Source organism: Triturus cristatus, chromosome 3_2 (assembly GCF_964204655.1).
Source record: "Triturus cristatus chromosome 3_2, aTriCri1.1, whole genome shotgun sequence".
NCBI classification, from domain to species: Eukaryota; Metazoa; Chordata; class Amphibia; order Caudata; family Salamandridae; genus Triturus; species Triturus cristatus.
Window position 1 is genome coordinate 242,934,884 of NC_140584.1, and position 13,061 is coordinate 242,947,944.

The 13,061-nt window shown below is 48.1% G+C and overlaps 1 protein-coding gene across 9 annotated transcripts in view; it reads right to left on the reverse strand.

Annotated features, from left to right (window-relative positions):
• Nucleotides 1-13,061, reverse strand: part of ZEB2 (zinc finger E-box binding homeobox 2) — a 157,740-nt gene that overhangs the window by 37,372 nt on the left and 107,307 nt on the right. For all 9 annotated transcript variants that reach the window (XM_085647564.1, XM_085647560.1, XM_085647559.1 and 6 more), the window contains one exon: nucleotides 477-734. In XM_085647564.1, coding sequence (XP_085503690.1) covers nucleotides 477-546 — 70 coding nt within the window. In that variant the 5' untranslated portion in view covers nucleotides 547-734. The remainder of the gene's footprint in view (nucleotides 1-476; nucleotides 735-13,061) is intronic.

Consider the following 13,061-nt stretch of genomic DNA (forward strand, 5'->3'; position numbering starts at 1 on the left):
CATTAAGCATCTCCTTCAATATACCTTGCACTGCTCACTGTTTGTGCACCGTGACCAACGCCCGCCCCCCCCCCCCCCCCCCTACGCAGGACGCAGCCACATCCCTTAGGCCATTAGCAGGTGTTCAAGCACTTAGGCAGTAAATAATGGGAAAGCTACCTGACAAGGTGGAAGCGTGAAGAGGCCCTCGCGCATAACAGAAGGAAGTGATTGGGTGTGTGCATTACAAGAGCAGGTGTCAGACAAGCACTCGACATTATCACATGAATGGGGGGCTCTTCACTTGCAAAGGTAGGCTTTCCCAAGTGTTTGCAAGTCAAACACTCCCATTCAGCCGCGTCTTATCACAATACCCAATGTGAGCGCTCATTATCGCCCGACCCCATCTCCCTGCCGGCCGCAGGGCAGTCTGGGAAATGTTTGGGAAGCTCCTGTGTCTGAAGCCCAGAGGCATGCACGCGAGAGGCCAGACTCACCCGGTCCGTTCACAGAGGCATGCAGCATGTCATGGCTGTGCCAGACATGATCCACGTCACTTTCCCTCATCTCATCTTCGTCGTCCTCTCGCGGCAACAGTCCTTGGCTCACGTGCGGGGAAGACGCGTGGTTGGGCAAGCTAGCCGGGCTAGTGTCGTGGTCCAGTGCGTTAAGGAGGTTGTCTTCTTCCGCAATGTGCAGCTTGTCTTCCTCGTCGGTTTCCGAACCCGTGTCCACTACATTGTCATAGTTCAAAACTGAAAAGAAACGAGAATGGCAAAGTTTAGAGGCAAGAAAGAGATTAGTGTAAAAATATTCTTACAAGCCCAGTAAACGGCTGTTAACCTTTACTGTTCTACACATGCCGCTCTGTGCTCATAACATGCAGCTATAGACTCTCCTCTCCTTCTATTACATAACATACGACAACTCAAACATGTCTTTACGAATAAATGTCCTACCAGAAACTATAGTGCCACGAGGCGAACTAGAGCAAACTACTGCATAACATAATACAGCATGCAACCCTAACATATGTAGATTGTTAATGTTCTGAGATATTTTACACCCTTAGCGTGATTGGCAGTCATACAAAAACCACCCCAAACCCCCGGCCCTTCCTGCACTGACACAATAAGTTCGCATGGAGTCTTTTGCTTGTACGTTTTCACGTAAAGCCCTCGCTGCCGCATGTGTCGCCTGCCTGTCCTCGGGCGAACTGTGGCGTCCCGTGTGAGGTAGATACGATAAGGTATGCCGCGCACGTGCTACCTCGCGGCCACAATGGCGGGAGCTTTCATGGCAGCACCATTCGCACCTACCAAGCACTCGAGTCACCCCCAGCAGCCAGCGAGCCCCTTCTGCAGAAGCCTGTCCTAGAAATGCTTTGTAGCTTTTCTTAAAATAGACAGCCTGTAAATAAGGTCTGTGAACTCAATTGAAGGTGGCTGTTTCTGAATTAGTCAGCCCTCACAAGGCTCTCGGCCTACATGCTAGTACATAAATTGTCCACTTTACCACCAGACAAGAAAGATTAGAGCAATAAACACGGGGCATTAGCTCAGCTCGAGAAACACACCATCCGTTACGCACACACCGGACTGCCAAGAGCTGCTAACCTAACTCTTCAGAAAGGCACACACAAAAAAAAACAAGTCCGGCCCATGACATCATGGGAACAGGGGGGAGCGAAAAAAGAGCCGGAGGGGAAAAATGCGAACAATTTTAAGGTTCATTTTGATTCCTGTGCGCCTAATAAAGCAATCCCCGGCTAAGTTATCAACTGAGCTACCTCGAGTGGCCCTTGCCAGCTATCGGATTATACAAAAGTGCCAGAAAGGGGAGGGAAGAACGACAACAAGGCGGATTGTGTGTCAGAGAATTCTTGAGACATGTCTCGTTACAAATTTCAGTCAGTCATAACTGTTTGCTTTGACAGGTTCCCAGGGAGTAGAAAGGAACAAAAAGGGGCCGATTTTTTTTTCCTGTCGTGTGAGGCTGGGGACAAAAAGATTACACCGTGCATATCTGCTCATAATATGATCTTTGTATAATCCGCGGGTCTGCACTTGCCTTCTGAACAACTGCACAACAGGTGCAAATTAAAATGAAAACGGCGGCAGAGCCGGGCGCACAGAATCCGCTGACCTGGTTTGAATACCAATTGACGGGGGAGACAAAACCTTTTCAAGAGGTGTGACCACAAGGGCTTAGGCAAGTTCGGGCCGGGTAATGCCCGCAGAACTACAAAAAAAAAAAAAAAAAGCAGATATTGCGGCCTGCCTACCCGAGCTGTGTGGTCCAGATATACCTTCGGACAATCGATATGGACCCCCCTCCCTTCCCTTACTGGCCACGGAGGTTTAACCATTTCTTAGCAACAAGGAGAAGATTCTTTACAAATGCCCCGAGCGCGGAGACAAGGGGGGGGCTGCAACAAAGGCTCCTGAGGCCTGGGAAGCTATCAGCCCACCTCCTAAAAGTGATCTCTGGGTGCAGGGGACATAAAGGGAGGTCTGCGGAGAGTGAATAAAATTATCTAAGGCTGGACAGGCATTAAAGGGCTTTTATGCTGAAAAAAATATGCCTTTTAAGGCCTAGCCTTTTTTGTGTGTACAGAACGGTAACCCCCTCCGCACCCCCTACCCACAGAGGGGCACGGGGCCCTCCTGCAGGAAAGCACAGGGAATGTTTTCTTCGAGGTAAAAAAAAAAAAGCGAGAGAGATAAATCATTTATCAACAGACTCCGCGGAGTCCCAAATATCGGAACAATCTAAACAAGCCATGAAGTCATGTCTGACTGTATGGGGTCAGAGTCGCAGCATCCATCACCCTCAGGGACAACAATACCTTGCAACCTTTAGGGTCCGGCCTCATAAACAGCAGGAAAGACTTTTCAGCTAAATAAACAGCGTCTGTCAGCTCTCCTTTGCCAAGATGGGTAAGGGCGGGGCTGAGTGGAGGTACCTCTTTTATCGCACCCTTCTCTTGAGGGGAGGGGGCGCTACACATTCACCGGTTAGAAACGGAACGATCTACACCCCTTCGAGGGTCTTAGCGCCCATCGCAAACCGCCAGTTCTAGGAACCCCTCGTGTTGCACAGTGAAATTCACCAGTCACTTTGCTTCCAGAAAAAATTGTGATAGCTGGTGAAGAGCCCGTTCCCAAAACAAACTCCGAAAAATGCAAATGGGTGCAATTCGCAGGGGTGTTGTGGTGGGAAAATGCCGCCCCCCTCCCCCCCCCCCACAGAAAGTGAAATGCTGACAATTTTGTATCAGTCATGAACTGGCGTTTGCACCGAGACTGCCGAAAATGTTCTCTTTTTAGCGTTCGGTTGGTGCGCATAGTATTTTTGCACGAGTCATTAGTGCAAATGTCACTTAAAAATGCCCTGAAAGTGGTACAAAATTAACCGGCACCAATGCACAATTTGCCATCGCTTACTAACAAATTGTCCGGCTGGGTGCAACACTTTCTGCACAGAACTAGTGCAAAATTACCCTGCACCGGTACAAAACTGCACAAAACTAGTGCAAGATTACCCTGCACCGGTACAAAACTGCACAGAACTAGTGCAAAATTACCCTGCACCGGTACAAAACTGCACAGAAACTAGTGCAAGATTACCCTGCACCGGTACAAAACTGCACAGAACTAGTGCAAAATTACCCTGCACCGGTACAAAACTGCACAGAAACTAGTGCAAGATTACCCTGCACCGGTACAAAACTGCACAGAACTAGTGCAAAATTACCCTGCACCGGTACAAAACTGCACAGAACTAGTGCAAAATTACCCTGCACCGGTACAAAACTGCACAGAACTAGTGCAAAATTACCCTGCACGGGTACAAAACTGCACAGAACTAGTGCAAGATTACCCTGCACCGGTACAAAACTGCACAGAACTAGTGCAAAATTACCCTGCACCGGTACAAAACTGCACAGAAACTAGTACAAAAGTACTGAGAACTAGTGCAAAATTATCCAGCACGGTACTAAAGTGCTCAAATCCCATGTAGAATCGCACTTTGCCAGTGCAATTTATTGATCAGAGTGCCCCTTACCAACAAAATCACTACAGATCAGGCTTAAAATGTGCACCTCTCGAAGACGAAAACGGGTCACTGCTTTTCAAAGTTCGACTTGCACAACCAAGTGCGCGCCTCGCTTGCAGCCACCCTTCAGAAATGAAAGTCCCTCCTACACACGACACCCTCGGCCCATACATTGTTCTTTCCATTAGGTCAAACGAGCGGCTTCTCGCCTGAGCCTCAGCAGAATGTTGCACATGCATCAGAGGTTATGGCTGGCACGGAAACAGGCTGTTACTTCAGGCCTCCGAGGGAGTGGGAGCCCGGGAATTCCACCGGCAGGGCGAGAGAGGGCCGTCCCGCCGGCTCCGGGGAGAGAGGGGGCTTCTGCGCATCTCTCTGCGAGGTGCCGCAAACAAGGCAACCCGAGAGCGGCAGTAAGGGCCAAACGCAGTGACGGGATGCAAACATCACTCGGTACATTTCGGAGAAGTTCGGTATGGCTCACGTCAGGGAGGCAGCCACGTGACGCCGAGATGGGAGTGTCAGATGCACACTGTGCATGTGAGTGAAGTACTGACGGCGCAATTGAGTGCACTTCAATAAAACGCAACACTGATTAAAAATGCCAATGTACGGAAAGAAGAGATATATGTGCTTGAAATGCATATCTATTAATATAAGACCAAGCAACTGAAAAGGCATAAGGTTTTACTTAAAATGCGGTGGTTACCTCCACTTTTTACACAAAATCACTGTGACAGCGAGGCGGCGCCCCGAGTGTAGCTTTTTGTACACGTGTAGTAAAAAATAATGTAATTAAGTTACGGATCCTGTGCCCTCGGTTACAGCTTTCTTCGTGCCATGTTCACACTTCAGGTATACAAGCAACAGCAATTAAAGATGGCATTTCATGGCAAGTCTGTCCTTACCTGCTGAAGAAAGTCATTTGCAAAGCCCGGTCTGTGACGCGGCTCTAAATGTTGCCGATAATTAGTTTGACATTTGAAGCAGGCGCGGTGTTATCTCGCGCACGCTGTAAACAATGGTACCTAGTGAAAGTCTCCCATGTTCTGTCAGCTCGAGAGCAAATAATGCATTTGTCCCTAGTGCAGGGTGTGAGGCTCGCCGGAGCTTGCACTTTCAGAGGCGTGCAGGTGGGGTGCGGGGCTGTGCGTATTCACAGGTGTGCGCGTGGGACTGTCCGTGGTGACCCTTTAGAACAACGTGTGAGGGGTTGTCAAGAGATGCACCTTCATGGGTGTGTGTGAGAGAGATTAAGGGGATGTGCACCTTCATTGACGTGTGTGGGATTGTGAGGCTAAGCACCTTCAAAGGTGTGTGTGTGTGGAGTTGTGAGGCTGTACACTTTCAGAGATACATGCGAGATGGTTGGGTTGTGTGCCTTCGGGATGGTGTGGTTATAAGCCTTCAGTGTGGTGTGTTAGTGGGACTGTGTGGTTATATGCCTTCAGTGTGGCGTGTCTGTAGGATTATGTGGTTATATGCCTCTAGTGTGGTGTGTTAGTGGGACTGTGTGGTTATATGCCTTCAGTGTGGCGTGTCTGTGGGATTATGTGGTTATATGTCCTCAGTGTGGTGTGTCTGTGGGATTATGTGGTTATAAGCCTTCAGTGTGGTGTGTCTGTGGGTTTGTGTGGTTATATGCCCTCACTGTGGTGTGTTTGTGGAATTGTGTGGTTATATGCATTCAGTGGGGTGTGTTTGTGGGATTGTGTAGTTGTATGTCTTCAGTGTGGTGTGTCTGTGGGATTGTGTGGTTATAAACCTTCAGTGTGGTGTGTCTGTGGGATTGTGTGGTTATATGCTTCCAGTGTGGTGTGTTTGTGGGATTGTGCAGTTGTATGTCTTCAGTGTGGTGTGTCTGTGGGATTGTGTGGTTATATACCTTCGTTGTGGTGTGTTCGTGGGATTATGGGGTTGTATGTCTTCAGTGTGGCGTGTCTGTGGGATTATGTGGTTATATGCCCTCAGTGTGGTGTGTCTGTGGGATTATGTGGTTATAAGCCTTCAGTGTGGTGTGTCTGTGAGTTTGTGTGGTTATATGCCCTCACTGTGGTGTGTTTGTGGAATTGTGTGGTTATATGCATTCAGTGGGGTGTGTTTGTGGGATTGTGTAGTTGTATGTCTTCAGTGTGGTGTGTCTGTGGGATTGTGTGGTTATAAGCCTTCAGTGTGGTGTGTTTTTGGGATTGTGCAGTTGTATGTCTTCAGTGTGGTGTGTCTCTGGGATTGTGTGGTTATATACCTTCGTTGTGGTGTGTTCGTGGGATTATGGGGTTGTATGTCTCCAGTGATACACTTGGAGATCTGCACCTCCAATAATGTGTCTGTGATGTCGTGGTGTGAAATGACTACAGCGAGTGGTGTGTGGAATACTGTGGTTGTGTGCTTCACTGACGTGTGTGGCGCTGCGCTCCTTCGGTAGTGTGCACGGAGGACTGTTTGGGCTGCACACTTTCAGTATGTGTGTGTGGGGAAAGCGGTGGGCTGGGGCGTGGAGGAAAGATTGACACGTATTTCAGCCTCTGTCACTCGCCTCAGCTTGTGTCTGGTAAAAGGAAAGAACAGCGCGCATGCTGATTGGAAGGTACACAGTACACATGTAGCAAGCATGTCACGAGTCAATAAAGCGATCACTCAGGCGGGCCCTTGAAAGTACAGTCCAGCCGGGCAGAGGCTATTGTTGGAAATCTCACAGCCACGGGGCTGCGGTGAGTCAAACGGCGGCCTCAGAATTACACCGTTGTAGTGAGGGAGGCTGACTAAAATATGATCTTTTGGGAGCGGGGATCTTTCATTTATAGTAGGCGTCTTTTGGGTTTTCTAACTTATGAATTCCTCTCTTCAGAGACTGGCCCGCCTCTCTGGTCTCCTACAGCTGTTAGTTTGCAAAAGGAGCAGGGGACGTGCCCTCGCTCCCTAGCAGTACACTACCCAGCAAATGGTGCTATTTCTGAAGGATGAATACAAAAACACACACACAATCCAGCTAACTTTCCTCATCAGCTGGACTTCGAGAAGGACTGACTAAAGAAGGCACGCGTTTGTGCAAGAGTAACATTGAAAAAGTGACACGCCACACACTTTTGTCATACACTGTGTGTGTCTTCATCCGGGCACCCGGCAGCCTGGCCTGCCATGCTAGGCAGCCCGCTTTTAGCGTGTTCAGCTTTGGAAGGCAGGCAGAGAGCCGGGGCCCAGAGTGGTACAGGGGAGCCATCGAGGCGGCAGGCTTGTTTTTTCTGTGCGCTCTTATCTGGCACGAGGGCAGGCCTTGTCGCGCAATCATTTTCATAGTAATAAGGCCTTGCAAGCAGCCTTGAAAACAACGAGCATAACGGAAGGAAACTCTGTCCAAGCCGACATTGCGTCTCTGGCGTCACCTTTCTGCCAGCACGACTTGCGCAACGTTAAATACACAACGTAGGTGTTCGTCAAGGTCTCACTCACGACTTTCCAAGGGCCGGACAAACAAACACTGAGCTATCTCTTTAGTTTCAGTTATGTCAACAATTTAAATAATAAAAAAAACGGACACCTTAGGATCCTATGCGCCGGGATAAAGCCAACATCACCAAATAAACGAAGTACGCGAAATCGCACACGCGCCAGCAAGAGAACTAGTTACGCATGTGTATGTGCGCAGCCCACCTGCATGACACGTCGCCGTTTTTCTGCTCCTGAAGGCGGCTTCCTCGCGGTACAAGTGCCCATACTCCCAGGCCGGACGGTAATGCAGCGCCATCGCATCCATGGCTGCCGGCCTGCACAGATGGCGGCTCCCCTGCTCCGGGGAGGTGGCGGGCGCTCAGGCGCTGGGGGCGAGTGTGAAGTTCAGGTGATGTGCGCCTTCCTGCGTTATTAGCAAATAATGACGGGGAGGCCCCCTGCGCCCAGGGCATCCGGCGTGGGCTCACCTGACCAGGGGAGGTGAGGCCATTAAGGTGCAAATGAGGGCCTGCACGGCTCCAAGAAGGGGGCCGGTCTCCACAGAAGGGGCTGTGCTTTCATATTCAAATGAGCACTCCGGGCCCCATCCCATGGGCCCGACAAACCATACTTTGGTGTTTACAAGGCCCTGGTGGCGTCAAATGACTGCTCAGCGTATCCTCGCGTTTTCACTCGAGTGACGCAGAATGCATCTCTGAATGTACACACAATAATATCTCCGTGCGGGATGTAAACACATTTTTACCAAAGAGGGAGCATTTTTTCCCCAAGTGTTACTGGGCTGGTCCCCGTGTTTGTACGTCTGCCTCTCTCACACACCAGTGTCTCTCCTGGCACGGTAACCCATTTGTAAGACTGTTTTCAAAACAGCCACGTTGCACCTCACAATGGCCCAAACCAGACAGAAGCGAAAGGGATAGCAGACACAAAAGCTCAACACATTATGGCCACTCTAAGCGAGGCACAAAGGCAAGGGAGCCAGTGATGTGTAAATCGAACAATGGAGGAGGGGGGGCCGAGGGGGGTATTGAATATTTTCTGTCACGAGGCAGCGGCTAAAGCCAGGCTCTAATTCAATTAAACTGCAATTTATTTGCTCAGGCCTAAACAACAGGCTGGAGAAAAAAAACTTAAGGTTTGCTCAACTGTTCTGAGGTACCACCTTTCGTCACCCCTGTATAAATCCGCCATCTGTGCTCACATGCGCACATGCGCCATCTCGCAGCAAACACCCGGGCCCTAGCAGGCGGAGAAGCCAAAAAACGCAGTAGGCACACAAAAGCTCCCCAGGCCTCCCCAGGCTGCCCCAGGTCGCCGAAGCAGCCAGAGGGGAGGGGGACAGGATCCTTTGCTCATTGCCCAGGTGAGATAGCCCGGTGTGTCCTCTCAGCCTCGACACGCGTCAAGTAAAAGAAAGGTTAAAATTAGAAAATTCAATTTATTTGATAATTTCCCAGAATAATTAGAGTTAATATGGGTTAATTAATATGCAAATCTCTCAGCAGATGTTCTGCAGCAGGGCCTGTGTGAGAAAACAGCCTTTGCTTTCTCCTACGTGATTTTGGCTGTCAGTTATTGGGTATAATTACTGTAACTAACCGAATACACACAAAACCTTTGGAATATAAAATTGTTACAGTTCTGGTTTTGCACAAGCTGCTACTTTCCCGCAATAAAAGCGAACAATTTCTTTTAGAAAATAGAGGCCTTTCTGTTCCATTTTTGGATGTAAAAAGAAGAAATGAATCAAGTGAATGGCTTATCTTTTTTTTCTATGCATAATTAGGTCAGTATTATATGAACATTCCAACGAGCACTTGGACAAATGTACTTATAGAATGATAGCGCCAACCACCTGCAAAATCACATGGCATTGTTCGGCTGAAAGTGGTATGCTGACCTACCAGAACTTTGCTGTGCTGAATGCATCCAGCCTTTTCCTTCACAAACATGCTTCAAATGCAAAACGCTCCCCGAACTTTTATTAGGAAATTATTGGTCTCCAACAAAGGCAATTGATTAATGGAGCACATTTTGCATGATATGCAAAGCGTGCACTGATGTTATGACATGCGCAAGTGCTAACTGATAGTTAGCTGCTGCAGACGATTTATAACTTTGTAGAGTACTCCATCTTTGATTAATGCCACCATTTTTCAAATTTTTCCTTATGTAAATTAACCATAGTCTAAAATATATTTCCCACTTCACAAGCTGTTGGATAAATGTCATCTATTGCTCAGTGTAAGAGGCATTTAAGACAGGGCTTAATTTGTACAAACATAAGTGCCAGGACTGCAGTCAGGAGGCCTCTGCAGCTTGCACCACCCATTGCCACTGCTAGCGTAGACAGTGACAGTACCTACACAACTACTAAACAATTCAGCCTGTTCCAGACCCCCAAAGTTATGAAAATGGCTTGGGAGGCAGGTATTAGTTGTTTTTAATGCATACGGAAATAATAAACTAGTGTTGTTCTGTTCATCCCTAAAGTATACAAACAGCGCCACCATGTGGCAGCTGTCATAAGTGTTGGTGTCGACAATTAAGTGCTGGTGCCGAGCACCGGAAACCACCGGCTCAAATTAAGCACTGATTTGAGATGAGCAGAGGCCACACCATAAGTGGTGTGTATTGTTAGGTGGTGGGCATGCATGGGTTCTGGTCCCTCCCCTGCTCTCTCGCCTCTCTGGCCGTGGCAAGGGAGATGGGTGTAGATGCCTGACTCAGAAACCCAATACTTCTTACAGGAGGGGTGATTGGAAGTGGGACCTGAAAGTATGGCGTCACATCCACTGTCACAATAAACTTCAGGTCCATTTAGGTCTTCCCCTCTTTGGTGATCATCTCGGTGACGGGAAAAGACTCCAGAAAGGAGGCAGTGGCAAATTTGAAGGAGTTGGAGCTTGAATGCCCTGTCTGACCCCAGCCCTTTATTTGTGGGGGTGGGGTGGGGGGATATCAGGCTCTAGAATTTGGAGTGTGTGCCTAAGGGAGATTGAAAGAGAAAGAAACAGCAGGCCACAGTGGGCTTTGAGGTTTAGAGAAGCAAAATGGGAAAAAAGATTGTGATGAGACATATGACCTAAGTGAGAACTAGGATAGGTGATTGACATTTCTAAGCATAATAAATCTCTTGCCACTCTAGGGGCTATCAGCAAGAAAGTACACTCCTACCATACTGTTTGCAGAGTACATCCCTAAACAAATTAAATTAGTGATACACAGAAGACCAAGGACTCAATGGTTCCAACTGATTTCAGTTGCTCAAATGTCATCTGGGAAGCTATTCCAAGATGCAATGCCAGAGGTTACAGAGCTTCACAGTGTAATTAGCCTAATCAAACACGGGCAAAGGATTCTGGTCCAGAGAACACTGGGTAAGGTGGGAGGTGGATAAACTAGACATGCCTAAATTTTCCTCCCAGTGGAGTTTCTCTAATACACAACACAGATCTACGACATCGGGCTGGGTGCGGCACAGGAAAAGAGGTAGTTTTGTTTTCGGAGAGCCAGGCTCATTATGGCAACATCTTGATAGGATGTAATGTACAACCCGAGGGTGTGTGGTAGCTTCAACTCTGGAAGTGTAATGGATTATAGAGGACAGGAGGGCCTTTGCAAAACACAGTAGACAATCAAGCAACCTTCACAATGTAGACTTTAGATTTAGTTGGTAGTTTTTCTCCTTTTTTTACGCAAAGATTGGATCTCTTACAGTCTACTCTGTGTTTTAAATTTGACTTTGCTGCTCAAACAAGCGTCTTCCTCTTACTCGGTTCCCCGACCCTTTGGTCTGCTCTCTAGGAGAGATGCCGACACCTAGTCCTTGCTCGCTGATGACGCTGTTATATTATTATACATTTCACCTTGATCATGAGTGCTTCGATACCTGCAAGGGTCATGTTTGCGCTCTATAAAACTTTATAAATAAATAAATAAATCCTGTTCAAGCAGTGAAAGACTTTGCAGTTGCTCCGTCACAGCACTGCAGCGGCAAGTTTATTCAAGTTGCGCGATGTGCACACAAGTAAATGTAACAATGGAGTTGCCGGTAAAAGGGCCAAGGTTGAACACTGACAGCCTTATCAGCAGGCCTGCTCCGAGGCTGTCTGTCTCTGAGGGCAGTCTCTTATCCTGAATGTTTTCTGCACGACTCCAGCTTACCGACAGAGACGCCATGGCCTGCAGCCACCTGACCGTGCTCTCCGCTCCCCGGTCACTCCCAGGTACTGGAATTTGCTGACACTGGCAGTGCTTGGCAGCATGAATGCTGGGTGGGGGAGCAGACAGACAGACTGTCACAGGCACATGCTGTGTGAACCTTTTGCCTTATGCACAGGCACCTGGCAGTCATGTGCATTGAACGCATTTAGGCCTTTTCTTCCACGCTTCATTCAAGTTTCCAAAGTATAGGTACCCATGGCAATAAAAAAAAAATGAACACTTAGCTGGAACTACAGCCTTTTCACAGATATGATGGCGCCTTAAAACAGAAACTGAAAAAGGTTTCTACTTTGTATTAACCTGCACATTTGATCAAATAAACGTCAACACCACAGTCTATGTCAGTAGTTCTATGCTGAGTTTCTGATGCAAACACATGGGTTACTTTGGCAAGAGGTATCCGAGTTTTCTTTTAACCAGCACCCTGCTACTGAATTGGGTCCCCATGTAGCCTCATGGGAATTGTATTATGTTCTAACTGAACTATCTCACCAACCAATGATAACACATTATCTCAGCAGCAGATTAGGAGTGTACAGCGTGATAGCCAGGGATTCCAGAAACTCTCTGCCTCAAGCTGGTTATCAGTGAACTGAAGCCAGGGCAGAAGGTACAGAACATACACTCTATGCTTCACTGGAAGGTTGGAGGCATGCGGTTGATATAACTATCTTTGAAAAGTTTGAGTTCATCCTTGGTGACGGCTTAGTTTCAAAGATATTCGTGCGTACGTCTTCAAAGTTACATTTTGCAGGGAAAATAAAAGGCTCATGTTCATACAATTTGCTGGCACAATCGTCTCCTGGTTCAAACGGGGAACCTTAAGTCCTTCACTGAAGATGTATATGGTGGTGACATCATTTCCTGTTACCGGCTCACCATAAAAATCAGTTGACCCTCTACGTAGACATGTGACAGTGTTTGGACAACTTGAGATCAACGAGGTTCAACAGCACTCTTGTGTGCTGTACAGCATGTCATAGTACTGAACACTGAGGCTCCCACAGAGCCCCATCAGTACGCGTGTGTGGTACTGCATGTTGTGTGTTGTACAGCATGTCACAGTACTGAACACTGAGGCTCCCACAGAGCCCCATCAGTACGCGTGTGTGGTACTGCATGTTGTGTGTTGTACAGCATGTCACAGTACTGAACACTGAGGCTCCCACAGAGCCCCATCAGTACGCGTGTGTGGTACTGCATGTTGTGTATTGTACAGCATGTCATAGTACTGAACACTGAAGCTCCCACAGAGTCCAATCATCATTCTTGTGTGTGGTACTGTATGTAATAGGACTGACTACTGAGGCTCCCACAGGGCCCCATGAACATGTGTGTCGTACTAA